General features: G+C 37.6%; 1 protein-coding gene across 3 annotated transcripts in view; it reads right to left on the bottom strand.

The window, feature by feature from the left end:
* Window positions 1-27,648, bottom strand: part of VPS13B (vacuolar protein sorting 13 homolog B) — a 479,360-nt gene that overhangs the window by 240,709 nt on the left and 211,003 nt on the right. For 2 of the 3 annotated variants that reach the window (XM_063327260.1, XM_063327262.1), the window contains exons 21-22: window positions 15,232-15,379; window positions 1,732-1,859 (exon numbers count right to left, since the gene is read on the bottom strand). In XM_063327260.1, the coding sequence (XP_063183330.1) occupies window positions 1,732-1,859; window positions 15,232-15,379 (276 nt within the window). The remainder of the gene's footprint in view (window positions 1-1,731; window positions 1,860-15,231; window positions 15,380-27,648) is intronic. The other variant, XM_063327261.1, reaches the window with a different exon arrangement.

The following is a 27,648-nucleotide window of genomic DNA, read 5'->3' as shown; positions in this document are numbered from 1 at the left end:
TGCCGATGACACCAAGCTGTGTGGCACAGTTGACACACTGGAAGGAAGGGATGCCATCCAGAGAGACCTTGACAGGCTTGAGAGGTGGGCCCATGCGAACCTCATGAAGTTCGACAAGGCCAAGTGCAAGGTCCTGCACCTGGGTCATGGCAATCCCAGGCACAAATACTGGGTTGGGCAGAGAATGGCTTGAGAGCAGCCCTGAGGAGAAGGACTTGGGGGTGCTGGTAGACAAGAAGCTCAACATGAGCCGGCAATGCACACTTGCAGCCCAGAAAGCCAACCGTATCCTGGGCTGCATCAAAAGAAGCATGACCAGCAGGTCGAGGGAGGTGATTCTGCCCCTCTACTCTGCTCTGGTGAGACCCCACCTGGAGCACTGCGTCCAGCTCTGGAGTCCTCAACACAAGATGGACATGGACCTCTTGGAACGGGTCCAGCGGAGGGCCACAAAGATGGTTCGAGGGCTGGAGCACCTCTGCTATGAGGACAGGCTGAGAGAGTTGCAGGTTGTTCAGCCTGCAGAAGAGAAGGCTTCAAGAAGACCTTATAGTGGCCTTCCAGTACCTGAAGGGGGCCTACAGGAAGGATGGGGAGGGACTCTTGATCAGGGACTGTAATGATAGGACACGGGGTAACATCCTCAAACTGAAAAAGAGTAGATTTAGATTGGATATCAGGAAGAAATTCTTTACAGTAAGGGTGGTGAGACACGGGAACAGGTTGCCCAGGGAAGCTGTGGCTGCCCCATCCCTGGAAGTGTTCAAGGCCAGGCTGGATGGGGCTCTGAGCAGCCTGGTCTAGTGTGAGGTGTCCCTGCCCATGGCAGCGGGTTTGGAACTAGATGATCTTTAAGGTCCCTTCCAACCTGAACCATTCTGTGATTCTGTGAAATAGGGTTTTTTTTGCATTTTTTAAATTTTATTTTAACCAAAACCAGTTTTGCTACTATATGCTGGTGTACCATAAAATACCGATCTCGCAGAATGTCTTGTTCAAGAGACACAGATTATAATAATTCTAAATTAGGGTACTTTCTAAGCAGGAACTTCGTATATACTTGGAAGAACAGAATCCTAATTCCAGCATTTCTAAGCCGTCTAGTATTTGACCATGCAATCTTAACACTAGACTTTAAACATGGTCTTTTTTGTATATAGCATGCATATATACTGCTACATGAAAATTCTGCTTTTACTGATCCGCAATCACAATCTAGAGCAGTGTAGGATGAAATGGTTTAATCTGAGTGGTCATCTACTTGTCCTGTATGAAAAAGTAGACAAGTGAACAGCTGAGCCATCACTGTATAACATCATATTGTATCATACACCCCAAGAAAGTATTTGTCATACACACGTTCCTCAAATATTTTTAGAAAAGAAGGTATCATGCAAATCTAACTATGGATAAAAAGGTGTATAGCTATGTTTATAATACAGAAAAGTGCGACAAACATTTTTTCTTCATATAGTTTTTTTTAAGGATCTTCCCTTTAGATATAAAAAAGTGTTTTGAAAACTAATATTCTAAACCCAAAGCATTCTTTGCCTAATTTACCAAAAATCTTTATTTTATTTTTCATTCTCTAAGACTTTGAAACTACTGAAATAAGACAATAAAACTTGGAAGCTCCTCTAAAAACCCTCTAATAAAAAGCACTAGGATGCATAAAAAGTATCATAAAGTTTGGAAAGACACAGGGTTTTTTTCACTTCCTTTTCATCTTACCTGAAGTGTAAGGCGTTTAACTGCATTCCACACTATTCCAATAAATTCCTTCATTCTTTCTTCAGGACTTCTGCAGCTTTCAGATGAGTTCAGCATGGTTTTCACAGGAAGTGACAAAGGACGAGACTCTAATGCAAACAAAAAAAATCAGTTACACAAAGAACATATAACTAAGTAATATATTTACTGGTAGCAAAAAAAAGGATTACTTATTTTAAAAGAGATGTCCTCTCACTATTTATCTCACCATGGACGCAATAATATTGTGTCTTAGTTTTAAATTTGGCAACTGAATCAGCCTGATGAGAAATGCAATGAAATGAAATGCTTAAACTTTTTTAACATTAAACCGCTAAGAAAATATCATGATGAATGCATGACCTAAGCAAATTAAGGCAGTTTTCAAAGTGTGATAACCTATTTGGCGACGGAATAGCAATCCAAGAGGTTTTCACATGCATTGCTGCTAGTGTAATCTAAAAAAGGTTTTAGTTTTCTAAACTTGTTGCAAGAAGTGAAAGACAGCCCATATTAAATTACAGCCCTTGATTTGTTTTCTTTGAAAAATTCGCTTAGCAAAAACTTGCATATGCTTCCCCCCCCCACACCAAAAAGGCATAAAAATTAAACCATTTTCTTAATTTGTCAAGCTTAAAGGTGTTAAAGTATGAAACATATCAGGAAAATTCAATGTATTCCAGTAAAAAGAGAAATTGCCTTAAATTGCTAGTTATTTAATAACATCAATATCGAAAGATTTTATATAAAAGAAGCATTTAATTGATTATGAGCACTTTAGAACTTCAAAAGAGGACTAGTGAGGAGATCAAGTAGTAACTACAAATTCATTAAAGACTGTATGAGTGGCACGTAGTTCCTCCTGTCATCTCTTACAGAATATCCTCCTTCTTATGTTTTGAGATACCCACCAAATTATTGTCAGCTTCTTCAATATTTCCAGTTTTGCCCTACATGTTGTTGAGCTGACAAAATTGCAGGAATAAATTATGAAGTCTTCATGACTTCATTTTAAACTAAATTGAAATCAGCACAAGTGGGACAATTTACGGCTCCCAATTATACAGCTAGGAGAAATCTGTGGCAGACAAACTACAGAAAAAGTCTTAAAACAGAATTATGCTATCAAGTGAACTCAGGTGAGCAAAAGTATATACCCCTTGATATGCATCACTGGGTCTTCAGACAGTTTTTTGATCATGCAAGGAAACATGCAAGGAATTAAAAATGAAACATCTGAGAGGTGAATATCTGCCAAGAGCATGCAATGTTAATGCCACTTGAGGAATTAATTTGTGACATTTTTTCCCCCTTGAGGCTGGAAAGTACCAGTGTTGATTAATATTCTAGACAAAATCCTTCAACAAATAGAATTTTTAATGATCTGAAAGAGAAGTGTTAACTTTATTAAACTGATGGGGAATCAAAAAATTCAAAAACAGAGGTGTTCCAGAGTGAAAGAGAATGTTTATGGCTGCACTATAATTAGTCCTCTCAGATATTCCTGGCTCCAATTATAGATCTATTAGAATGATGAAGAATGAAAATTGGATCATGAGAATGTAAAAAGCGTGACACTTCAGGATTGTTTGCTGTCAGCTGTGCTGGAGAGACAAACAAGTAAATTGTTCATCTGGAGAAGCAGCGTGAAGTAGCTATTTCATAACTTTTTCTCATGTGGACGCTTTTATGCCATGCAGTGAGTATTCCATCCACTTTATGAATGGTTTAAGTTAAAACAAGACACTCAGTGAGGAATAGCTGTTCTGCTTTAACTTCTTACCCTACCTCAGTTCACACCATCTTCTCTGTGTAGTCAGGCCCTACACTACACATATTACAAAGTAAGAATTAGGAACAGCTTCTGTATCAAGAAATATTAGAATAGAAGAGTTACTGGAGCGTAGAACTCCAGAATACAAGTGTGGATAAAGGTGAGAACGGTATACAAAGTCACTGCAAGATTCTGGAAATCTCATAGGCAGGAATATTTCAGGTCAGGATGAACAGATAAATACAATGTAAAATTATATATTTTACAGCACAACCAGCAGGCAATATCAACATCCTATGTCACTGAACAAGTGCATTCCTCAGGAGTGGGACCTAAAGCTAGGTTTTGTTCCAGCCTCCCACGTTTTGTTCACTGGGATGCACACACTTGGCTAATTCTCTCTCACTTAGAGGAATCAACTTTCTAATGCCAGAAACAGCTACCTGTGCATTAAAAATAAAATTAGCTGGCTGAAGCACCACTTGTTTCTCTCCGTATATGTGCAATTCAAACCTCAAAGCTGATTCAAATTCCAGGAATATCCATGGTAGACAACAGCTTCACTGTAATACCCCATACTCAACCAGAAGACCAAAAAACCAAAAGCCTTAAAACCCAACAAACTGATAAGGAACCATTCAACCAGAAATCATGGAAAATAGACAAAGTAAAAATAAAAATAGAGAAGCAAAAAGAAGTGTTGCAGAGTGGAAAGAAGAACCAACCACAGAAGTAACTCCTGAGAAGAGAAGAACTCCTCTGTTGATTTTTTTCCTGTACTGGTAAGTACCTAAGTTTTGTCTGGAGGGATGCTCAGACAGAACAGCGTCTTCATTCCCTGTCAGGCAAGGCCGTCAGTAGGTGACAGTTACTAAGAGACTGTCATAGTCTGGTGTGGCTACTGTGTGTGTTTGGCTAGTCCTCTATAGTAGACATGTAGACTGGATCAGCTCCATCTGTCTCAGTATGAAGGTTAATCTCCTAAAATAACTATGCTACTCAGCTACTACTGAACTAAAAACCTAGGAACGTTTCCTGGCACTGTAATCAGCCTTATGTTGAAGCCAGGAGCCATTCAGCAATAGCTAGATAGAAAATATGATTTGTATGAAACACTTACAAACTGAGGAGAAAAAAAAAAGGGGGGGGGTGCTTCCAGTCGTACAAGTTGCATTTTTAAGAAAACCAGTGTACAGAAACATAAAATGTTCCTACTCTCATCTTCTAGTCTCATATTGTGTAACTGGTATTTTTGTAAAAATATACACTACAACTATTTCAATCAACTACCACACTCATCATCAATTTCAGAACACACACTGGTAACAAACAGATTTTTTTTTTAAAAGGACTGATCAGATCAATCAGGATTGAGCTACCAGACGCAGTAGTTTTCACAATTCATTTCACAATTTATGGTTAAAGTATAGAGGGAGTTCCAAGTTGCAATCCTGCAAAATTAATCATAAACATACTGTCTTTGTAGGAGATGCCACTAAGCAAAACTTATAGGTATAAATTCCAGATAGAGGTGTCTTTCTTATATAGACATATGCCTCCTTCTTTATGCTTTTTAGCATGCTGGGAACTGGTTGCTTTAGAAGTCTGATCCACAAAATACTAAAAGTTTTAAAAATAAAAAGATCTTTGGGGAAAATGGTGCTATTCTGTGCTATTAATATTCAGCGCCTCAGATACCTCATGCATTAAGAGGACAGCGGGTTCTTTCTTGTTGGAAAAGGTTATTCTGCTGCAGGCGAACCCATACTTTCAGTGATCCCCAAAAGCTCAGAGAGCTCCTACTGAAAGACAAGGTCCATGGACAGACACCCATGCGATGCAGCAGCCTGCAGCAGGACAGCCTCTCCACCATCCTATTGTATGACCGTACCCAAAACGCATCTGTCGTATGACCTCAACAAGCCGGGCACGCTTTCCTTCCCACGCCACATCATCTCTCATACAGCTTCTCACACATCAGAGCTGAGTTCAGCTGAGAAAAATCCTATCACAAACTAATCATAGTTACTAAGAGGCCGTGACAGCAAGACACATGAACATTAATAGTGTTTAAAAGAAGAAATAAATCAAAGGAAAGCATACAGTTATTACATGGCTTTTTCTGGAAAGGTTGCTCCTCTGCTAAAATTAGAAGTAGTCTCCATAGTGTCAAAGAACTCATTGGGATTTCTTAATATCTACGCACATTTTCATGCATTAAATATGTTTTTTTAGCAGAAATAAAAACAAAAATACCAAGATGTTTGCAAGAAATGCAAGCCGTTAAGGAACTGATCAAGGGGTCGAAGGGATTAGAAATGAGATTAAAATGCAGTGGAGGAGAAAATTCAAACTTCAAACAACTCTGAAAAAATCTACATGGCCTACAGATTTTTTTTGTGGGAAGATTGTTTTTTTCATATGTAAACCAAAACAAAAACACTCCCACCCACACATACCCCCCAACCCCCGAAAAAAAGCCACCACCTACTTAAAACTTATTTGTTTTTTTCTGTAAACCACCAGGTTTTGGTTTCTATGTATAATATTGCGCAAAAGTAAAAATTCAGTGAAATTTGTTATATATACACTTCTGTGTATAGATATATGACAGCCAAAGAAACAAATTATGTTCGGAATAGAATGCATTTCCATAAAATAATTTTGTTCCGTTATTTGATATTAAAACATTATATATATATAACAAATTGCAAAACCACAGAGGAATAGCTTGTTAAAAATACTTTCTATCTTAATGTGCTATTTTTTCCCACAAACCAATTAAAAGAATTAAAAGTTAATGCAAGTAGCAGGGTCACTGAAAGCATTAGGTGAAGCTCAAAGCTGTATTTACCAATATTTTCTGAACCATTGGTATCCATCGGAAGTGTTTCAGAAATATTCACATTTTATTTTTGCTCTATCATAAGAGAAGCTATTCCCTATGCCCACATTCCTGTATGACTGGTATCTGAATTATTCATTTAACAGATATTTTTTTTCTAAGGACAGACTATGACGATCTGTATGTAAAAAAAAAGTTTACACTTCATCAGGATGCTTGAGAATAAAAAACTAACTTAAATAACAGCAGGAAGTCCTTTTACACTTATAAAAATACGCAATGTCTTTGCCCACTTACTGCACTGTCTTTCATAAATAATTTGTTTACTGGACTTTGAGTGGTTTTGCATTCTACTTTACTAACAGTGCAGATAAAACATTACTTTTATCAATCAAGATGATAATTGAGCCACAGTCACAGAATCACAGAATGGTAGTGTTGGAAGGGACCTCTGGAGATCATCTAGTCCAACCCCCTGCCAGAGCAGGGTCACCCAGAGCAGGTTGAACAGGAACGCGTCCGGGCGGGTTTGGAATGTCTCCAGAGCCAGAGCAAGTCCTTTACACCCAGGGAAATGGCAGCAGAGAGGTGTAGTGACTATATTAGAATGGTCATTCAATGAATTAGCAGCAAAATAAGCGTTAAAATACAGAGGCTTTTGACTTTTTACCCAACATGCCTTTTTCTAGAGTAAACATATGTCAGTAAACAAAGACAAATGTGCTATTAACATTATTGTGCAAGTTAAAAGGATCTTTCTGTGTGAAAGTGGGGGCTGGCTAGGGAATGGCTATGGTCAGCATTTTCTCCCACCAAATTCTTAACGATTGCAGCATTATTTCTGGCAAAAAATACCAATTTAGTTCTGGGAACAAAAATTTAAAAAGGACTGACACTTTCGTACAAATCAGTAACAGCCTTTCACAGGCAAAACTGAGCTACTATATTAGTAATTACAAAAACATGTTCTATGTGTGTTCATATCTAAAGACCAGGCCTGAATTTATCTTTATCTCACTTACCACTGCAAAGAAATTTTATACTATGAAGCAAGAATTTCAGCCTTTGGATTTGCAAGAATTTTTCTGGTAAATGCAGGAGAAATTCTGCCTAGTTTTCTGCTTTTTTAAAAATATACTGAACATTCATTAGTCTTTTAAATATAATCTAAAAATAAAACCCCATTTTCTCTCTCTCAACTTTGAATTTCTCCCTACAGAAAGCAGGTTTGATATACTACATTGCCTTTGTGTTACTAATGTTTTTAAAATCCACACACTGAACTGAGGAAATGACACCATCATAACACAAAAGTCAAACATTTTACTAGCTATGAAAACTCACAGTAATTAATTTTCAATATAGGTATGTGACTGTCCAGCCGTTTAAAAGTTACTATAAGTCATCTGTGCCTGGAGACATTCCTTTCAAATAATCCTTCCAAGAACTAAATCCCATTTATAAAAATATAAAAATCCTAGTACTTTCAGCCATCCTAGGTAAATGAGCATGAGATTTAAATTCCTATATTTTACTATCCCTATTTAGCATCTATTGAATTTCATTCATCCTCCCAAATAAATCATCAGTCATAAATTTCATAGCAGGCATGAATAAACGATAATCATTCAGTTCATTGAGCAGAAATAGCAACCTACTAATTCAAATACTTCAGATAATCCATTGATTTCTCACCAGCCAGACTTCTCTCACATTTGCCAGTTTTTTGCATTCCAACAGCTCATTTTAGCAGGAATATAGTTTGGCATTCTAGTTGTACTTTAGAAAAAAAAAAATAAATCAGTAACTGCATCCAGTTTCACTAAGTACAGGTGATATTCTGCCACACTATACTCAATAGAAAGTTTATTAACTTAAGATGAAATCTCAAATGAAAACATTAACTCAGCATCAGTTGGTGTAAATAAGAGACATATCTACATGTAAAGCTTCCTCTTTTCTCCACTTTTATGAAGAAGTACTTAATAGTGGTTCAGAAGTATCTCATGCGTATACTTTGAAGGAATTTAAAGAATTACTTGACTAAAGCTTTCAAAATCAAATTACTAACACTTCCCATCTAAAGTGAGTATGTAAAGACCAACTTATAAGTGTGTTACTATATCTACACTATCAAATATTAGGAAGTGACTGAAAGGAAAGGTGGGGATCTTTCTTTGCCTGTTTTCCTACGGAAAGAAGGCTTATGCAATCCTGTACTCTATGCATATATATGCAACTAGTTCCTTGTCATCTAATTCCTTTTGCATTTGCTGGTCAATATAAATCAAATTTGACAGGATACATATTTCAAAGATGATACTACATTTCTACAAGTCATGGCAGTCTGGTGAAGTCCCCACTGACTGGAAAAGGGGAAACATAACCGACATTTTCAAAAAGGGAAAGAAGGAGGAACCAGGGAACTATAGGCCATTCAGTCTCACCTCCGTGCCTGGTAAGATTATGGAGCAGATCCTCCTGGAGGCACTGCTGAGGCAGAAAAATAATGAAGAGGTGACTGGGTACAATCAACATGGCTTCACCAAGGCCAAATCATGCCTGACAAACCTGGTGGCCTTCTACGAGAAGGTCACAACATCAATAGACAAGGGGAGAGCAACTGATGTCATTTACTTGGACCTGAGCAAAGCCTTTGACACTGTCCCGCATGACATCCTGGTCTCCAAGCTGATAAAATATGGCTTTGATGGACTGACAATTCAGTGGATAAAGAACTAGCTTGACAGCCACACCCAAAGAATGGCTGTCAATAGGTCCATGTCCAAGTGGAGGCCAGTGACAAGTGGAGTCCCTCAAGGATCAGTACTGGGACTGGCCTTGTTTAACATTTCATCAGCGACGTGGCCAGTGGCACAGAGCGCACCCTCAGCAAGTTTGCCAACAACACCAAGCTGTGTGGGGCGGCTGACACGCTGGAGGGAAGGGATGCCATCCAGAGGGACCTTGACAGGCTGGAGAGGTGGGCCCATGCCAACCTCATGAAGTTCAACAAGACCAAGTGCAAGGTCCTCCATCTGGGTCAGGGCAATCCCAAGCACCGATATAGGCTGGGCAGTGACTGGCTTGAGAGCAGCCCTGAAGAAAAGGACTTGGGGGTGCTCGTAGACGAGAGGCTCAACATGAGCCATCAGTGTACACTAGCAGCCCAGAAAGCCAATCGTATCCTGGGCTGCATCAGGAGAAGCGTGGCCAGCAGGTCAAGGGAGGTGATTCTCCCCTTCTACTCCACTCTCGTGGGACCCCACCTGGAGTACTGCATCCAATTCTGGAGCCCCTACTACAAGAAAGATATGGATGTGCTGGAACATGTCCAGAGAAGGGCCACGAGGATGATCAGAGGGCTGGAGCTCCTCTCCTATGAGGACAGACTGAGAGAGTTGGGGTTGTTCAGTCTGGAGAAAAGAAGGCTCCGAGGAGACCTTATAGTGGCCTACCAGTATCTGAAGGGGGCCTACAAGAAAGCTGGTGAGGGACTTTTTAGGATGTCGGGTAATGGTAGGACTAGAGGGAATGGATTAAAACTAGAGATGGGACGATTCAGACTGGACGTGAGGAAGAAGTTCTTCACCATGAGGGTGGGGAGACACTGGAACAGGTTGCCCAGAGAGGTGGTGGAAGCCCCATCCCTGGAAGTTTTTAAGGCCAGGCTGGACGGGGCTCTGAGCAACCTGATCTAGTGGGAGATGTCCCTGACCATGGCAGGGAGGTTGGAACTAGATGATCTTTAAGGTCCCTTCCAACCCTAATAACTCTATGATTCTATGATTCTAAGCTTTGGGAAAATAAATAAGCAGGGTAAAGAAGGTAGAAATTGGCAACAGGAGCTCTGTCCTTATTAGAAATCAGACCACTTATAGAGGACAGAAAATATAAGTGCCATCTAAGACTGAGTTTTGAACTTTCTTGTTATGACACCATCCTCCATCTGCTTGAAATAGAAACAAGTAGTAGACCAGGTGTAACTTAGCACTTATGAAACTTTAAAACTCTTCAATTATTTCTCTGCAAGAACAATCGTTCCACAGAACAAAATGTCTGTGTTTCCAAAAGACAAGAGATTTTTCCAAACTGGAATGATTTCGTGTCCTATCTTTCTCTCCATATGCACATACTCTTACCCACAACTTAAACACTTCCTGCAGAATGAAACAATGCCGGATTCTCTTCTTGGCTTTGAATTTGGAACTGATATTCCATGGTAATACTGAAATTGTAGTGGAATTACATGACCAGTGCCCTCTCTGACCTGTGGACCCGATCAACCTGGCCTATGGAAAAGCGCTGTCCAAAACCCACCATTGTTTAATTCTCTTTTGCAAGTGCCCTCGCCATCTGTCCACCAGACAACAAAATGGAGCAATCTCTGGTCACAGGCGCTAGACCTAGTGATGAAAACCACTTGCCTGCTGTCATATGCCCGAACGTACACTGATGACGTGGCTGAAATGCAGTCACCCCCGGTACCATGATCAAATACCTGGCTGTTGCATAACGGGGATCAGCAACATTTTATGTGACAAGCGGAGTTTCAGTTACAGGACAAGGCATTTAGTTTTAAGGTGCCTTTGTAAGAGGCTATAGGGCCTACTCCAGCTGAAAGGTTCATGACTTCCTACATGCCACACTGAATTCTACTTACCTACCTATCCTGTGGCTATAAGAAAAGTCAACTTTCAGGATTCTGAGCAAGAAAAAAATCAATAACCTTTTCGGCTTCTCTAAAGTAGCTTCTTCTGTTAAAAGCGCTCCTCATACTAAAGAGCACGTGTGAGGCTACTTTTCTACTGTTGCTGAAAACTTAGATGCCACAGGCACTGGGTTATACCTCACAAAACAGTATCAAATTTGTGCCTGGGACATCATTGTTACTTCCAAGCACTGCTAAATGTTGGATGTCACGTTAGATGTTGGTGAAATTAAATGTCAGTGTAATGGCTGCAAAAAGACCTCACTAGGAGGCAGTACAAAAAAAAGTGAACAACCCCAAAATAATTTCATCTTTATGCATGGAAGATGTTAATATATTTTTCAAAGAAAGTGAAAATAATTATAATAATTTAGTAACTTGATATGAAAGAAATCTACAAGTTACTTTAGTAATGAATGAGCGCCCATCTTAAATGTGTGAAAACAGACACTTTGGCTTAATCGTTGTTCAATAGTGTGCACAGGACAGCTTTCAAAGAATGCCTTATCCATCTACTGCAGCCCGTCGCATCTTCCTTTATAGGTATGCTACATATAATTCAGCATACACATATAGCAATCATTTTGCCACTATGCAGACGTAAGAGCTATGTAGACATAAGAGCTACATAAAAGAGCTACTTCTATGTATAGCTATGGGTCTGCAGATCACTTTTCATTGAACTAACACGGAACTGCTGAATTGCTGAGAATGGGAGAAGTGGGTGGATGAAGGAATTGAGGTAAACACTTTTTTTTAATATTCTTTATCACCTTGCTTGTTCACAGCCACATCATACAAACTTCAAACTACATATTCTATTATCTCACTCTGTTTTTGAAGCCTCTGTGGTTAAGGAGATTTAGAAATAACTACAATTTGAGACTTAAGAACAGAAACCTTGGATTTTCACAGACAGATACCATATAAATAGTAGTTTTGCTCTTTTCCCATGCTTCATTTTTGGCAAGGTCTCAGCAGCCATTAACTAATAAAGTGAACTCAAGATCAATGTTTTAAATCATTTTACAGCTGTGATTACAAACTGCTCTCATTTAATACATAGGGTTGGTTTCTAGCAGTTCTCAAGGGAGCGACTGCTGAGACCATGCTAGGCTTGAAAAGGATAAATTCAAAATCACCACCTGAATAGCATGATTTTAAGATACAAGCTCTTTCAATCTGCAAAGACTATGCATACGTGCTTGCTATCAGTGTTGGAATCTCGGTTTTATCAATGTAGGAATCTCAGTTGTCTGATAACTTAATGCATCTGTAGCTAGAGCCTTGATGATTAAGAAACGTGAGGCTTACAAGGATCATTGCCCCTTTTACCTAGAATGCTTTGCAGCATTATACATCCTAGACCTATAATCATTGTGATATTCCTGGTTTAAAAAGGTGAGGCAAATAATGAAAGAAAACTCAGACAGAAAGTAGGTGAAATTAAAAGAAAGGAAACAAAGCAAAAAAATGTGGGAGCAAGGACCCAGAAAAATTAGAAAGGAGAAGAATCACAGGCACTGGTTACTCAATTCACCATATCCCAGCACGTTATATACCTGTAAAGAAACGAATTGTGAAAGGAAGGATCCACTGAAACTTCTCTGAGAATAAGATCTCACCTTTCACACTTGTATCCATCCAACCTTTTCTAACCACTGTAACTGATGGCTTTGTAATCAGAGATTATTTTTTTTGTGACGCGACATACGTCTTAGTTTTTGTTGTCCCCTGAATCTTCCAGTGCAAAGCCAATTCCGTCAAACAGGGCACAAGATGAACTCTACAGGAAAAGCTTCTAACATGGCATGACGTTTCAGGAGGCTACACAGAGAACAAGCCTGCATGGCACTGTAGTGGCACATGGCTCTCCTTTCTTTCTTTAATTAAGGGAAATCTGTATGGTCTACTGAAGCAGACTGATAGCATCCCTTTAAATAATTTCATTAATATACAAGGCTTTGGCTCTTTGGCATTCATTTTATATTTTTATTCGCCATTTTTTGCACACAAATCTCAAATACTTCAGGCATTTTACACCTAGCATTTTATCTCCAGAGTGTAACAAATAGGTAGACATTTTAAAACACCGGCCAGCCTTCAAACCAGCAGTCAGGCACACTGCATCTTAAAAACAAACAAAATAGACCCTTCTGCTATACGTATGCAGCTTCACTTAAAAAAATAGTAACATTTTTTCAACAAATTTAAACAGTTGATAATTAAAGAAACCAAATTTAGTAATTTCTTCAAAAGACTGCTTCTCATTCGAAAAAGAAAATGCTTAGTCAATGTTCTCTTGAGAAAATTAGTGCTATCACCTTTCATTTATTAGCATCAAACTCTATGCCATGAAATTGTTTTATAGAGAAGTAAAAATCTGCTTAGTCACAAAAAACCACCGCATTTAGGCTAAACTTATTGGATAAAGTGAATAAGTAAATGGTAGCTAACGTTAATGAAACTTAAAATTGAACTTTTCATTCTTGCAGCAATGTGTATTGTACTAAGTAACTGAAAACACATCTTGATATTGACTTCAAATTGAAAAGTGGAAGAAGTTGAGATGCACAGAAATCCTTCATTTGCTTTTAGGACTTTTTTATAATTTATCATTTTGTTTTATCAGTTCTGCTCTCACGCACAAAACCCAAAACAAAAGCAAACCTGACATTCATGGCATTTCTAGATTTTGAACAATAACATTTTCTTTTAGTAGACTATTCTGGTGTGACTGTTACTGCACAAAAAATAATACTCAAGATGAAGAATAACAAAGGCTGCAGATCAAAACTGGCTACCAAGCTGAGCATGTACCAGACTAGGACACCAATTTTCAAAACTAAAGTACAAAGCTACTTCTGCAAACTACATGCATACTTTTATAAATTGGTAATTAACACAAACCAGTCTAGCACCTGTTCATGCAAATAGCTGGTTTTGAACATCAAATATTCAAAATCACAAAAGTTTCTCTAATTAATTATGCCTTTGTGCTTTGTTGACAGGCACAGGTAGAATTAAACTCAAGAAGAAACAAAACGTATCATTTACGATGTTGATATAGCAGAACAGGTGATAAGTACAGTTAAAAAGAATATACTTAGTACAGTGATTTGATTACAGGCAAAAATAAAGGAAATTCATAAATGAATGGTAAATATAAAAGGATAAACGTTAAAAATAAAGGATATTCACAAGTGAAATAGAAAGAAGTCTTTGAAATGAATCAATTATTTTACTACCAATGATAACATGGCAACCCACATCATAATCAGCAAACAGATTTTCTGGGCTTAGTCCTTTTTAACCTCAAAATAACAATTAACCCTACCACTAACAGACAAGGTTGTAATCTCAGTTTCAGCAGACAACATCTTGAAGTACTTCATGATTATCTTGAAATAAACATCAATGCAAAGGAAAAGAGAATTTGTTCACTGTATTTCAGAAGGATTACTAAAAGTCTCAGCTGGATAGTCGCTTTTTTTGGAAGATCTCCTACTTTACTACTTGCAGACAGTACTATAAGAATATATAGCCTAGAAAATCCCAGAAAGCCATATCATCTTGATTAGTGATTACAAAGTTTAAGTTTTGCACCCTTAAGTGGCCAGAATATATTCCTAAATTTAATAATTTCTTGAGCTCCAGAAACAGAAGTGCCAATAAATGCCTTTTCTATGGGAAAGTGATTTTGAAAACAGTGAATTTTAACTGTTTATGCACAAATCTTGACTTCTGTACATGCCAGACTAAGCAATATGAACAGACTGACTGAAATCAGAGAGATTAACCACAGTGTATAAAGTCTGATAAAATTATGTACTAAAATATTAAATATCAAGGCAAATGGCAGATGTTCGATTGAAAACATCTCCTTTATCTTGTTTTAGAAAATGTGTTACATGAAACTATCAGGGCCCCAAAGATAGTACCTAAACAAAAATGAAAAGAAAATTGAACATACATTTCAAAATTGCAAATTTGATTATCATTAATTTAAAAAGTTGTGATTTCCTGGGAGACTATTTCTTTAAAACTGGAAGTTGTTCCCCAGTATTTGCACAATATTCAATTGTGGATGCATGTTATTGAGGGAAGTTGCAAAGGCAGAATGGCTCGCTTCAATTAAGTCCTGATACGTACCTGTTACTGTTTTGGTTTTGACAGGACTGCTGGCATACTCAGAGGCTTGATTTGACTGCTGCCTTGCCAAAGGGGCACTTCCAACTGATGCTTCATCCTCTTTCTTGCGAGTTACTGACACACCAAGCGGAACAGTTCCTACAGACTGCTAGAAAAAGAAGCGCCTCGTGAACCACTCACAACGAAAACATGTTAATATTGAATTATGAAATTCTCACGAGAAGCATGTCTTAAACTACATATTTTGAAAAGCATGGAAGACAACTTGAAACAATGATTGGAGCATATATATTTTGTAAACAAATTCTGTAACACTACATTCAGACTTGCACTTGGAATTCTTTGTTAGGCCTGTTAGTCTGAAGAAAAGCTCTATGGTTACAAAAAAGTGAAATCTAACTTATTAACTTAAAAATAGCACCAAATCAATACCAATCAATATGCGTATGAATCAAAATCAATACCAATCAAAATGCGTATGAATAAACCTGGATGATCACCCCAAAGCAAAATAATTATCTAAATGTTTAATGGAAACTGGACAATTTTAGCCAGATATGAAGAACCCAAATTTTTTGCAAAGAAACTTATTAACCTTCATTAAGCTTCGAAAGAAAAGATGCATTGTTATTTACACATTATTATATTTGTTCCTCACATTTTAAATATAAAGTTTAATTCTGACCACTAAGGATTTTGAATTGTTTTCTCTTTCAAGCATATCAATAAATGACAAATTGCTCAAAATATCACACTGTTAAGCAAAACTGAAGGCATTAAAATCTAGTTTGAAGGACTGCATCCTTATTTTAAGATCAGAAAAGAGTGACATGTATTAATCCACACGGGTTCTGGAACTGGAGGTCCAAAAATGGCTCCACAAGCTAGAAAAGACAAAATCATTTAAAAAAATTGGATCCTCAACTTTGCTGTACAGTTGGCTGTTAACATTTTGCTGTAGCATTAGCTGCTACGTACATTGTAGATGTATCCCAGTTGACAAAAGCAGAATATTTCTAACATTGATTTTGCAGAGGGTTATCATTTAAAGATGACATAAGTTTTTTTCTAAAGATCAGACATTAGGATTATTTGCATCTTAATCATTTTTTGTGTAATTTAATTTTGTTGGTATTGGAGCGAAAATGTAATCCATATAGCTGGGTAATGAGAAACCTCACACGTTGCATTAGGAATCTCTGTGGGAAACAAATTCGTGTGAGGCAGGCAATGTGCTTGTAAATTTTCTCCAATAGAAAACAGATCACTGAATCAAGCAGCGTGCAACACGTGCACACATACAAAACCCCAAAACAAACAGAAAAATCATTTAATTGAAGGAGAATGACTTCCAAACGCCTTCGCTATTTTCCACTATAAAAGTAAATTAAAATGTGAAAGACAATCAACTATTTAATCCTACTCCAGTGAAAACAATCAACTTATATATACGGTGGTATGCAAAGTTAATAGGAAAATACTAATGTCAATGACAAACAGAACTCTCATCTCCTCCTCCCTCTGAACATACAGTCATCAGCTTTGTCTCCAAAAGCCCTAAAAAGTCATCCTGGAATACAGTAACATGCTACTTCAGTGTCCTCTAGCCATAACAACAACAAAAAAAAACCCATCAGCTTTGAAAAGACAAGTTTTACACCACAGAAATACTATCTGCATGCACAGAATCATAGAATGTGTTGGGTTGGAAGGGACCTTTAAAGGTCACCTAGTCCAACCCCCCTGCAGTAAGCAGGGACATCTTCCACTAGATCAGGTTGCTCAGAGCCTCATCCAGCCTGGCCTTGAACATCTCCAGGGACGGGGCCTCCACCACCTCTCTGGGCAATGGGCAACCTGTTCCAGTGTCTCACCACCCTCATTGTAAAGAACTTCTTCCTAATGTCTAATCTAAACCCACCCTGCTCTAGTTTAAATCCATTGCCCCTCGTCCTATCGCTACATGCCCTTGCAAACAGCCCCTCCCCAGCTTTCCTGTAGGCCCCCTTCAGGTACTGGAAGGCCGCTATAAGGTCTCCTCGGAGCCTTCTCTTCTCCAGGCTGAACAACCCCAACTCTCTCAGCCTGCCTTCATAGGAGAGGTGCTCCAGCCCTCGGATCATCTTTGTGGCCCTCCTCTGGACCCACTCCAACAGGTCCATGTCCTTCCTGTGCTGAGGACTCCAGAGCTGGACACAGAGAGAGTCTGAGGTTTTGTAAACTTTCGTCCGACAGTTTACATCACTTATTTTCAAAATTTAGCAGTTTATCTGATACAAACTTTCAGAAGGCAAAGCCATCTGCAGCTTTCCCATCACAGCAACTGTTGAGCCATGATTTGGCAATTCTGGACATAACATTGCAAGAACATTGGCATGCCAAAGTGAAGCAAGAGTTTCTGAAAAATGAACACAGACAATACAAAACAGTACAGAAGACAATAGGATAGAAATACTGTCTGAAGAAGCAGCATCTATTTCTGAACCACTGAAGAAATGGATCAGCAAAATATAATAAGAAGTTACACCACTAGTCATATAGTGAAAAACATCAAGGCTATCACAGCCAGACAAAGCTGGAAAAAATTATGACCAAATATTGAGTGCTTGAGTGCTGATCTGGACAATGAAACAGCTGTTTCATCTTTGCTCACTGAAATCAAGCCTGATGTTGCTGTTGATGACGCCCAGTACAATCTTGTCAGGTTTTTGGCAAAAGATTTCTGGTTAAAAGAATGCAGAAGATGAAAGATCAACATTGAACTAGATGGAAAAGGATCATCAAGATTTGGGTTTTAGCCACAAACTGATGAGGAAATTGTGGCTTGGGAAATAGCAGATGACAAGAGCCCCACAGCTGTATGAGAAGATGAATCTGATGGGAAAGGAGACATTGCAGGCAAGTGTTATCATAAGCATTTCATCACAAGAATCCAAAAAGCTAGCTATAAAGTAATATGTAGTAAAGTTTAACACACTTACTTGGGATGTAAGCTTTATGGTTACTAACTGGTAGTGTTATGAAGAAGACAAAAAAAGAACATTTAATAAAGTTGTGGAACTATGGCAACAATTATATGAGGTTGTTATGTTGACAAAAAGTCAAAATCAGATTCTGTTCTAGAATACTGGCCACAGTTTTATCAACTCAATAATATTTTGCGGCTATTATGTAATGAATTCTAGATTAATAATGATTCATGGTACTCAAAATAATACAATTTACTTGTTTTCCAGTATAATTATTACAATTAACTTTTAAAGTGGTGGCTAAAAAAAACCTACAGGAACGCTATCCTTTTCCAAATTTAAGTTTTATTAACACAAATAATCTAACACGTTAGACACCAAGTTAAGTGTGTACACAACACAGACATACACATATATGCTATTTATGCATGTAAATGGATCAACAGATACAGATTATATTTTTTATTTTACTTCATACTGTGCGGTCAAAATGACTTTGGAAATGATAAAGACCTAAAATCAGCGAAAGGCACAGAACAGTAATAGCTAAAAACCAACCTGCCAAAAATACCAAGCCCCAAGTAATTCCTGATTTATGTGGAGATATGCCAACTAACTGAAGCTAAAATATCCTGTAAAGAGGGCTAGTGGAAATTTGTCCCAGGTAGAATAAATTAATAATTTATTTTAGTTGGAATTTTTGGTAATTAAATACTTTACTTCTGAATTATAACTTCCCATGAGTGTGAGGCTGAAGAAGACATAGGCAGATCTTTGAACATGAGAAATGTGTTCTAAAGAAAATTGGACCACCTGAGCAGACCCATAACCTTCATTTGTGGGATGCCTATACAGTCACCTCCCTGCTAACAAACCGAAGGCAAAAGAATATTCCAAGATAGGAATTTAAATAGCACTACTGAAAGAAAAAATGAAGCACTAGCTTGTGAAATGATGAATTCGGAAGCCTCGGCCCAGACGTGGGTTGCCATCTTTGAAATGATACCAAACCCAGATACAAGAATATTTCCTTATGCTGCAAGACTGTCCCAATCTGTGCCCGAATGAGCTCCAACAGTGAGGAGGATCTACTTTGCCCACCTTGCAACAAGTTCTAATATCAGGAAATCACAATTGCTGCTTGACTACAGAGTTACATTTCATTGCTTTGATATCTGAGATTAATAATATTAGCACACACCTAAATTGCTTCAGAGAGCTCAAACAAAACTAGGCATTAGGCCTAGTTCTCAATTAAGGCTAATTAATTAATAAAATTACATGAACTAAAATTAAATTGATTCCTAATTAAAAGTATTAGGCATGCCTAACCCCTGGGGTTCACAAAAGCACCTTCTTTCCTGGCAGATGAACTTGCTAATTCAAATTAAATTCTGTGACTGGTTTAGGTAGGATTTCAGCTATGCTCAGAAAAGTGCTCTGCTGGGATAAAAGACCAATCACCGATTAGCTGTAATCTTTCCAAACTTATGTGATGAACTGATGCCAGCCAAGAACCTCCATATTTTCATCAACTGATGAACGCATTCTATCAGCAGTTTTAAGGAGTCTCTTAAAGTAGAAGACATAAGATTCGAGTCCCATGTAGCTTTAGTTCTGTAAGTAAGCAGTAACTTTATTCCTACATCCTTCAAAAACTTGTGTTCTTTGGGGTAAGAGGTGACAGATCCTCATAGGGATAAACACAGTGCTTTTGGCCTGCAAACTATATCGAAATCAAAACCTATTATAATTTGAGAAATCTTTGCATACCAAGAAAATAATTATGTTTACCATAGAAGCACATTTGTTTTATCAAAGCCTTTCCTGCTATTTATCAAGGTAGAAGAGAAAAACTGGAACTAAAAAAGGGCAACACTACTCTACCCTCAATGGCCAATTTTGCTATAACATGGAAAAATCTTAAGTTTGGGTACTGAAACTTACCCTTACATTGTGTTATTCATTCATTGCCATTCATTATCAGAAATGTTTGTCTCTTAAAGATACAAAGATCTGCAATGTTCCAAAAGTCATCCCAGGACCGATCAAACTAGAGGAATTACTTGTTCTACATGAGTCTACTGACCAAGTCATGATGACAAAATCATTTCATCTTAGGCAAACATTTCAGAGACCACTGGTGCAGACCTCCAAATGAAGAACTGCCCAAAGCATACCATCAAGAGTTGATAATATCCTCAGCTCACAATTTTTTCCATAAAGCAGTCAAAGGATTCTGTAACAGTAAAATTCCTAAGGTAGTGGTAGAGAAATGAGAAGATGAGTAGAGAAAAAAGTTGAAGGGAAAAAATGGAATTGCTAATGACGAATTCTGTAATCTACCTACCCAGCTGATGAAAAATGCTTGGTTTTGAATTGGGATACACAATCTTCTGTGGTGTACGCATTCATGAAAAAAAAGGGAGAAATTTGGATTCTGGAATCATGTAGGTGTATTACATTCCAGTGCTTTAAAGCATGATGAATCTAGAAGAGGTGCAACATCTTTTCCTTAGCTGTTCCTGTATACGACTAAGGATGTTCTCCCTGCACTGCTGTTTTTTTAACTACTCTGTTACTGAAATACTCATTAACCTAGGTACTAACACACACATACGTACAGAACAGCCAAAGAAAATGACAGAAATATGCAGCCATACATATTATGCCATATTATACATCTACATATATGTGTAGGTACACATTTTTGATAGTTTAGTCTTCACGAAAATTAGTCATTTTCATCATAGAAATTAGTAATCTAAGAGAAGTATTGACAAGCAATGAAGGCTTTACAGTAATGTGCATTTGAGAAATAAAAAAAGATTACATGCACTCATTTATATATTCACTGCAAAAAGTACCACATACCTGATTGTGTCATATCAAAGTACAGCTAAGACTTTTTTTTACCAAGGAAAACAAACCATTCAAATACTTATCTGTGTATGAGCTTTTATAAGAGAAAATAGATGAAAGCCACTACTGGATTACAACAATAAAATAAGCCACATCTGAAAAAAATCTTCAAAAAATAGTCAAAATAAAATAATAAAAAAATATTTTTAAAATTACTAGAAACAAGGCCTCGATGCCACAAGCCACATCTGATAAAATCTTCAAAAAATAGTCAAAATAAAATATTACTGGAAACAAGGCTTCTAAGTGTAGCTTTGTTTTGCTTTTTAATAGGGAGGCAATGTTAACAAGCAGTAAACAGCATACGTATAAGAAGTCACTTTCTATAGTGGTATCTTTCCCAAATTCTGTTCAAATTAACCTTTCATAAAGCATTAAAGAGCCTATCTTTTCAACAGGGCTTTCAGACCAAAAAACCACACGGGGTTTAAGCATATATTATAGATATGCTGAGTCAAAGAACGGTTAAAAAGCAGCAAGTAAGCAACTGGTACAGGTATTACACTAACACATCTACTGCTGCTACACATATAGCTCACTTTACAAAAGCAATCCACACAGACTAAATTACTTTTGAAAAATGAACACCAATTTTGTCTGACACATACAGGAACATTTTTTTTTAAAAATCAACTCAAACTTCTGTGCCACTTTAAACTCTGCTTAAACTCCAGCATAGGTTCATCAATCATCAACCAGGGAATGTAAGATGTCTTTTTAATCTGCTGCTCCAACTTCGTGGATTATTACCAGCTCCTGAAAAAATGGTGGTAATAAAAATATATTTCATTACATTGGAAGTTCTCGTTGTTGTGTTTGTTTTTTATTAAACTAACAGGTATCTTAATAGGCACGATGTTCCGAAGGTGCTGAATTAAAACATCTCTAAGATGTCTGTAGCTTACGAGTCAAAAACTGAGGATTTTGAAAATGTTTTGAACTTTAAGCTACAGTACTTTGATTTGTAAAGTTTATTCCTTGCTTTGCACTAAGACTCAAGTTATTTCAGCTCAGTATTATTGAAAAATAAACTAATTTAACTTAACAAAATCAATTCCTACAATTGTTGCCCCTATAATATATGCTGTGTCTTGCGTGTACTGGGTTTTTTATTTCTTAACCTAGTAGCTGGCAAAGGTTCCTGGTGTTGATTACTACACATTCTACGCACAGTACGGTGCTCCCAACAGGAAAGGTGATCTACCAATAGTGTCTTTTTCTAGACAAAGCAGCATGTAATACTTGCTATACTGATTATCTGGAAGGATCATCAGATGATGATGAGGTGAATATACTCTCATGATAACAAATACCTTTTCCTTACCTCTTCCTGTCCCCTGTTACGAATCTACAGTTTTTTCTTCCTTTTCTGACACTAAAAAACTGTATTTTCTTCTGTTTGTATATTATTCAGAACTGTTAGATATTAAATCAACGTAAAACATTTTTGAAAAATGTGTATAAATTGTGTAAGTATTAGACAATCTTAACTACCTTATTGCATTCACTTGAGTTGAGAAAAGGAAAGGAGCAGGAGGGCAAAAGAGATTAACAAAAGGAGCTAAAATATTTCATTGATACACATATATCCTTCATACACATTGATATCAAGTCAGAAAACTCATGAGCTTCTTTTCCTATTGGAAAAGGCTGAAGTACTGAATGCCTTCGTCACCTCAGTCTTTACTAGCAAGCCCAGCCTTGAATGCCAGCTCCCAGACACCAGGGGGAAAGGATGGAGCAAGACGACATACCCTCAGTGGAAGAGGATCAGGTTAGGGAATACTCAAGCAAACTAGACATATGTAAGTCCACTGACCCTGATGGAATGCACCCACAAGTGCTGAGAGAGCTGGCAGATGTCATCTCAAGGTCACTTTTGATGTTCTTTGAACAATCATGGCAATTGGGAGAGGTACCAGAAGACTGGAAGAAAGCAAATATCACTCCTATCTTCAAGAAGGAAGACACAGGGAACTACATTCCAGTTGGCCTCACCTCAGTCCTTGCGAAGGTGATGGAAGAACTAATCCTGGAAACCACTTCCAGGCATATGAAGAACAAGAAGATGACTGGGAGTAATCAGCATAGTTTCACCAAGTGGAAGTCAATGTTGACCAATTTGATAACATTTTATGATTAAATGTCTAACTTGGTAGATGAAGGGAGAGCAGTGGATGTTATCCACCTTGACCTCAGTAAGGCCTTTGACACTATTTCCCATCAGATCTTCACGGAGAAGCTTGTGAAGCAGGGGCTGGATGAGTAGGCAGTGGACTGAAAACTGGCTGAATGGCTGGGCCCAGAGGGTGGTGATCAGCGGCATGTAGTTGAACTCCAGTAAGTAGCAATGTACTCCAGGGGTCAATAATGAGTCCAATCCTGTTGAATATCTTCATTAATGAGAGGAGTGGCTGATACACCAAAAGGTTGTGCTGCCCTCCAGAGGGACTGTGACAGGCTGGAGAAATGGGCTGACAGGAACCTCATGAAGTTCAACAATAAGAAGTGCAAAGTCCTGCACCTGGGTAGGAGCCACCTCATGTGTCAGTATATGCTGGGGGCTGCCCAGCTGGAAAGCAGCTTTGCAGAAAAGGTCCTGGTGGACACCAGGTTGAACAAGAGCCAGCAAAGCAGCCTTGCTGCAAAGAAGGTGAATGGTATACTGGGCTGCACTGGACAAAGTACTGCCAGCAAGTCAAGGGAGGTGTTCCTTCCCCTCTGCTCGGCACTGGGTCTAATTCTGGACTCCCCAGTACAAGAAAGACATGGACATACTGGAGAGAGTGTGACAAAGGGCCACGAAGATGATTAAGGGACTAGAGCATCTTCCACAAGAGGAAAGGCTGAGAGAGCTGGGATTGTTCAGCCTGGAGAAGAGAAGGCTCATGGGGGGCCTCATCAATCTACAAAAATACCTGCAGGGAGGGTGCAAAGAAGATGGATCCAGACCCTTTTTCACTGGTGCCCAGTGACAGGACCAGAGGCAATGAGCACATACTGAAACACAGGAGCTTCCCTCTGAGTGAAGGGAAACATGTTTTTACCGTGAGGGTGACTGCGCACTGGAACAGGCTCTTTATTGAGCAAGACCTCATACAACTTACTGTAACAGCCAATACAATTTCGCAGACTTCACACATAAGAAAACTAGAGAGTCTAACTCGAATTCAGTTCAAAGAAAGACGTTAATTTTATTTCTATTATAAACATAAGCAGCAGTCTCTGTGCCGTATCACCTTTTAGAGAAAACATGCTGCACATTATACCATACAGTATATAGATACTTCTTACTACAAACTGTTTCAGTAGTTTCCTCTATTATTACTGGGAAAATTTACAAACTATAAACTTGCAACAAACATTGCTATAAGGACATTAAAGGCATGCAACAAAAGCTCTGTGCTTGTTTGTGTTTTGTATATATAGACTTCTTATTTCATTTCTGCCAAATGATGTTTACAAGAAGTGTTACTACTCATGATTAAAATCCAGTTACGTCCCTCAGAATGGCATTATACTGACCTATGTCCAATATCACCAATTAGATAAGAGGCAATAATGGACAAGACTACAGATACAGAAGAGGCTCCTTTTACACAACGCTTTCACTCCAGCAAAGAAACTTAAGAACTACCCCACATATTTCTAGTAGCCATGAGAGAAATTCAAAAGCAATCTGCAGATTTGTTCAAGCACTGAGAGAGCGCCTCATGGATTGTTTCTGTGCTTCAAAGGGGACAATGGAAAACTTATAGATGCATGCTGAAATTCAAAATGGACAGAGAAAAACAAGTTCTATTTGCATCCATTTACCCTAGAGCACTGACCGTATAGCCAGAACACCAACCCCACAGATCATTATTCAATACGTAATAGCAGACACATTTTGGCACGCACCGTCACTTTATAACAAAAAGATAATACGCTACAATGCCATTCACTGAAAGCATTTGGCACCGAATATTCCATTGTATTAAAAAAATTACGCAGAAGCCTTAAAGGATAGCTCTATTTCCAAATTTTCATATTTTTTTAAGTTAGTATAAAATAAACATGAGGGTGAATGATGTCTGTAACTTAAACACCACACAGAAACATAACTTATGTAGAAGGGTTGCACATTAAGTGATTTCCAAATTCTAATATTTTCTTTAGATAAACACTAAGTCCAGTCCCCTTCTCCTGCAAACAGTTGTTATATGTATTGTTCCTAAAGACATAAAATTCCATATAAGAACAAGTTAGAAAGTTTTCTTCTAATTTGCTGCTTCTAACAGAAGCAGCATAAATACTTTATTGCAGTCTTAACACTCAAGATTTTAAAATCTTTTACTTCTAGCCTAAATATGTGAAGAACCTGTTTATATCCACTGTTTACTGTGACAAATGTAACTCTTCATTTAAATAGCTTCTCTCTCCTTTTGGTGTTTACCCTTAGTCAGACTTAAAATCCTCATTTATCATTCATCACATTTTTCAGACAGCATCTAAGAACATATCAGGACATATGGCATAGTATGCTAGATAATACATAAACACGGTTAAAGAGTTTATAACCTAATTGTACAAAATGGACACGCTGGGTAAAGGAGAGGAGAAACTATAAAGAAGTAACATCTGTACAAACCAAGTACCATATTGGCCTCGGCTGTCACACTAGTTCTGCAATTATCAGGTACTGGGTAAGCAAGGCACAAACAGAGGCAGGTTCAGCAGGAGTGTAACAGTAATAAATGAAAAGGGGTTGTCCTCACTGGGCTGTGTGTACCCCCACACCCCAACACAGCAGTCGTTCATTGTCCTGTTGACAGCTGAATAAAATCTCAGTAAGGCCAAAGAGAATTAACATTTCTTAGTGGCTCATCACGTTAATCTTAAAGATAACACAGTGTGGCTTTATGGAAAAATCAGGAAAAATTTATGTGTTTTGTTAAAACACATTTACTTTTATGTTTAATTCTGCCCTATGCCATTTTCAGCTTACAAAGTTAAGTATGTTTTGATATTTCTAACTTTTCATGCTTTCAGAGTAAACCACACCAACACAGTTACATTACACATAGTGAGTATTTCAGTAAAGATGTACAATACATGTACTACCAAATTGTCGTCGTGAACCTAAGAATCCCACAGTAATAGTTAAGAGACAAACAAATGTGACGGAGTTCTGGTACATAAAGGCATACCTGTCTCTGAGGGGAGACAGACTATCCCAGCCCTATCCTTTATGCAATCAGAAGTTTGTATGGCTATAGTTGTGGTCCCAAGTAAATTAATAATTTCATTTAACTTATTGAACTCAATGTTATTACTTGATTGAATGCATACACAGAAACAAACGTACTGGAAGATTTTCTGACTCTGTTTTCAGATAAAACTCACAATTTTGACTTACTTAAAATGGCAGAGCAAAAAATTGCATTGAGTAGACATTAAAATGTAAAATATCTTAACATTTAAGATTTTTGAATGACACCAGGAACTTCTGAAGTGATGTGCTTTCTTTTCTTCTGTTGCAAGAAGAAAAGACCTTTATCAAGCAATAACATTTTGGCCATAACTTGGTTGAAAGCATCATGTCTTAGAGTTGTTCCATTAAGCGTTCAAAAATTATGAAGGTTGTACAGCGCATGTGTGTTTTGTTATACAAATTAGACTACGGAAACAAGCTAAACTTTTCCCAATAAGTAATATAAAAGGCTATAACTTTGACTAGAACCCTTATCCTAGGACAATTACAGTTACATAAAGAAGTCTTTGGTTAAGGTATACTTTTCAAATAAAATTTCTTCACAACTACTACAGACACTGTAATTTTTATTATTATGTGCAGTCTATCACAGTTATGTTAACAGCGAAACTAGTATGATGTTGACAGCTAGGTTTATAAGTTAATTAATTAAAATCACTTCAAGTGACTAAGCAACTCTAAATGCTAATAACATTAGAAATGTGATACAGTAATTTTAATCAGAAATAGATCACAAAAAATATTAGAAGGCTGTATAAGGTAATGACACAAATTACAAAATAACCACGTAGTCAAAATTTGGTTAAAATTTTTGCTACTGGTGATCAAAACCATGGACGAATACGTTTCCTAATGTAGTTGCTAAACCTTTTTAGTCACTCAGTATACAAGGGCAATCAAAAGAGAAAGCACTAAGAGCTGATTATATACAATTAATGTTAAGGAAAGACTTTTATACGAACATTTGAAATAACCAGGCTCAATTACATTTTGGAAGGATACATAACAGTATCGCAAAAGTAAATAAATGGTCTGTTTTTAAAAAGAGATATAGCAGGAAATGTTGTGCTGCTCCAGTTATGATTCAGGAATGAAGAACAATTCAACACATTTAAAACCAGCATAAAGTTATTAAAACAATAAAGCAGCAATTCACACATTGGAAGTTTTTCAGATGGTTCTGGTGCAGAATGAGCTTAATGGGACTCAAATTAATGTTTGACAATTACTACCTAACAAGATCATTTACACACAAGAAACAGGCATGTTTAC

The sequence above is a fragment of the Chroicocephalus ridibundus genome, chromosome 2, assembly GCF_963924245.1.
Source record: "Chroicocephalus ridibundus chromosome 2, bChrRid1.1, whole genome shotgun sequence".
In the NCBI taxonomy this organism is placed as follows: Eukaryota; Metazoa; Chordata; class Aves; order Charadriiformes; family Laridae; genus Chroicocephalus; species Chroicocephalus ridibundus.
This window is presented reverse-complemented; position numbering and strand designations above follow the sequence as displayed.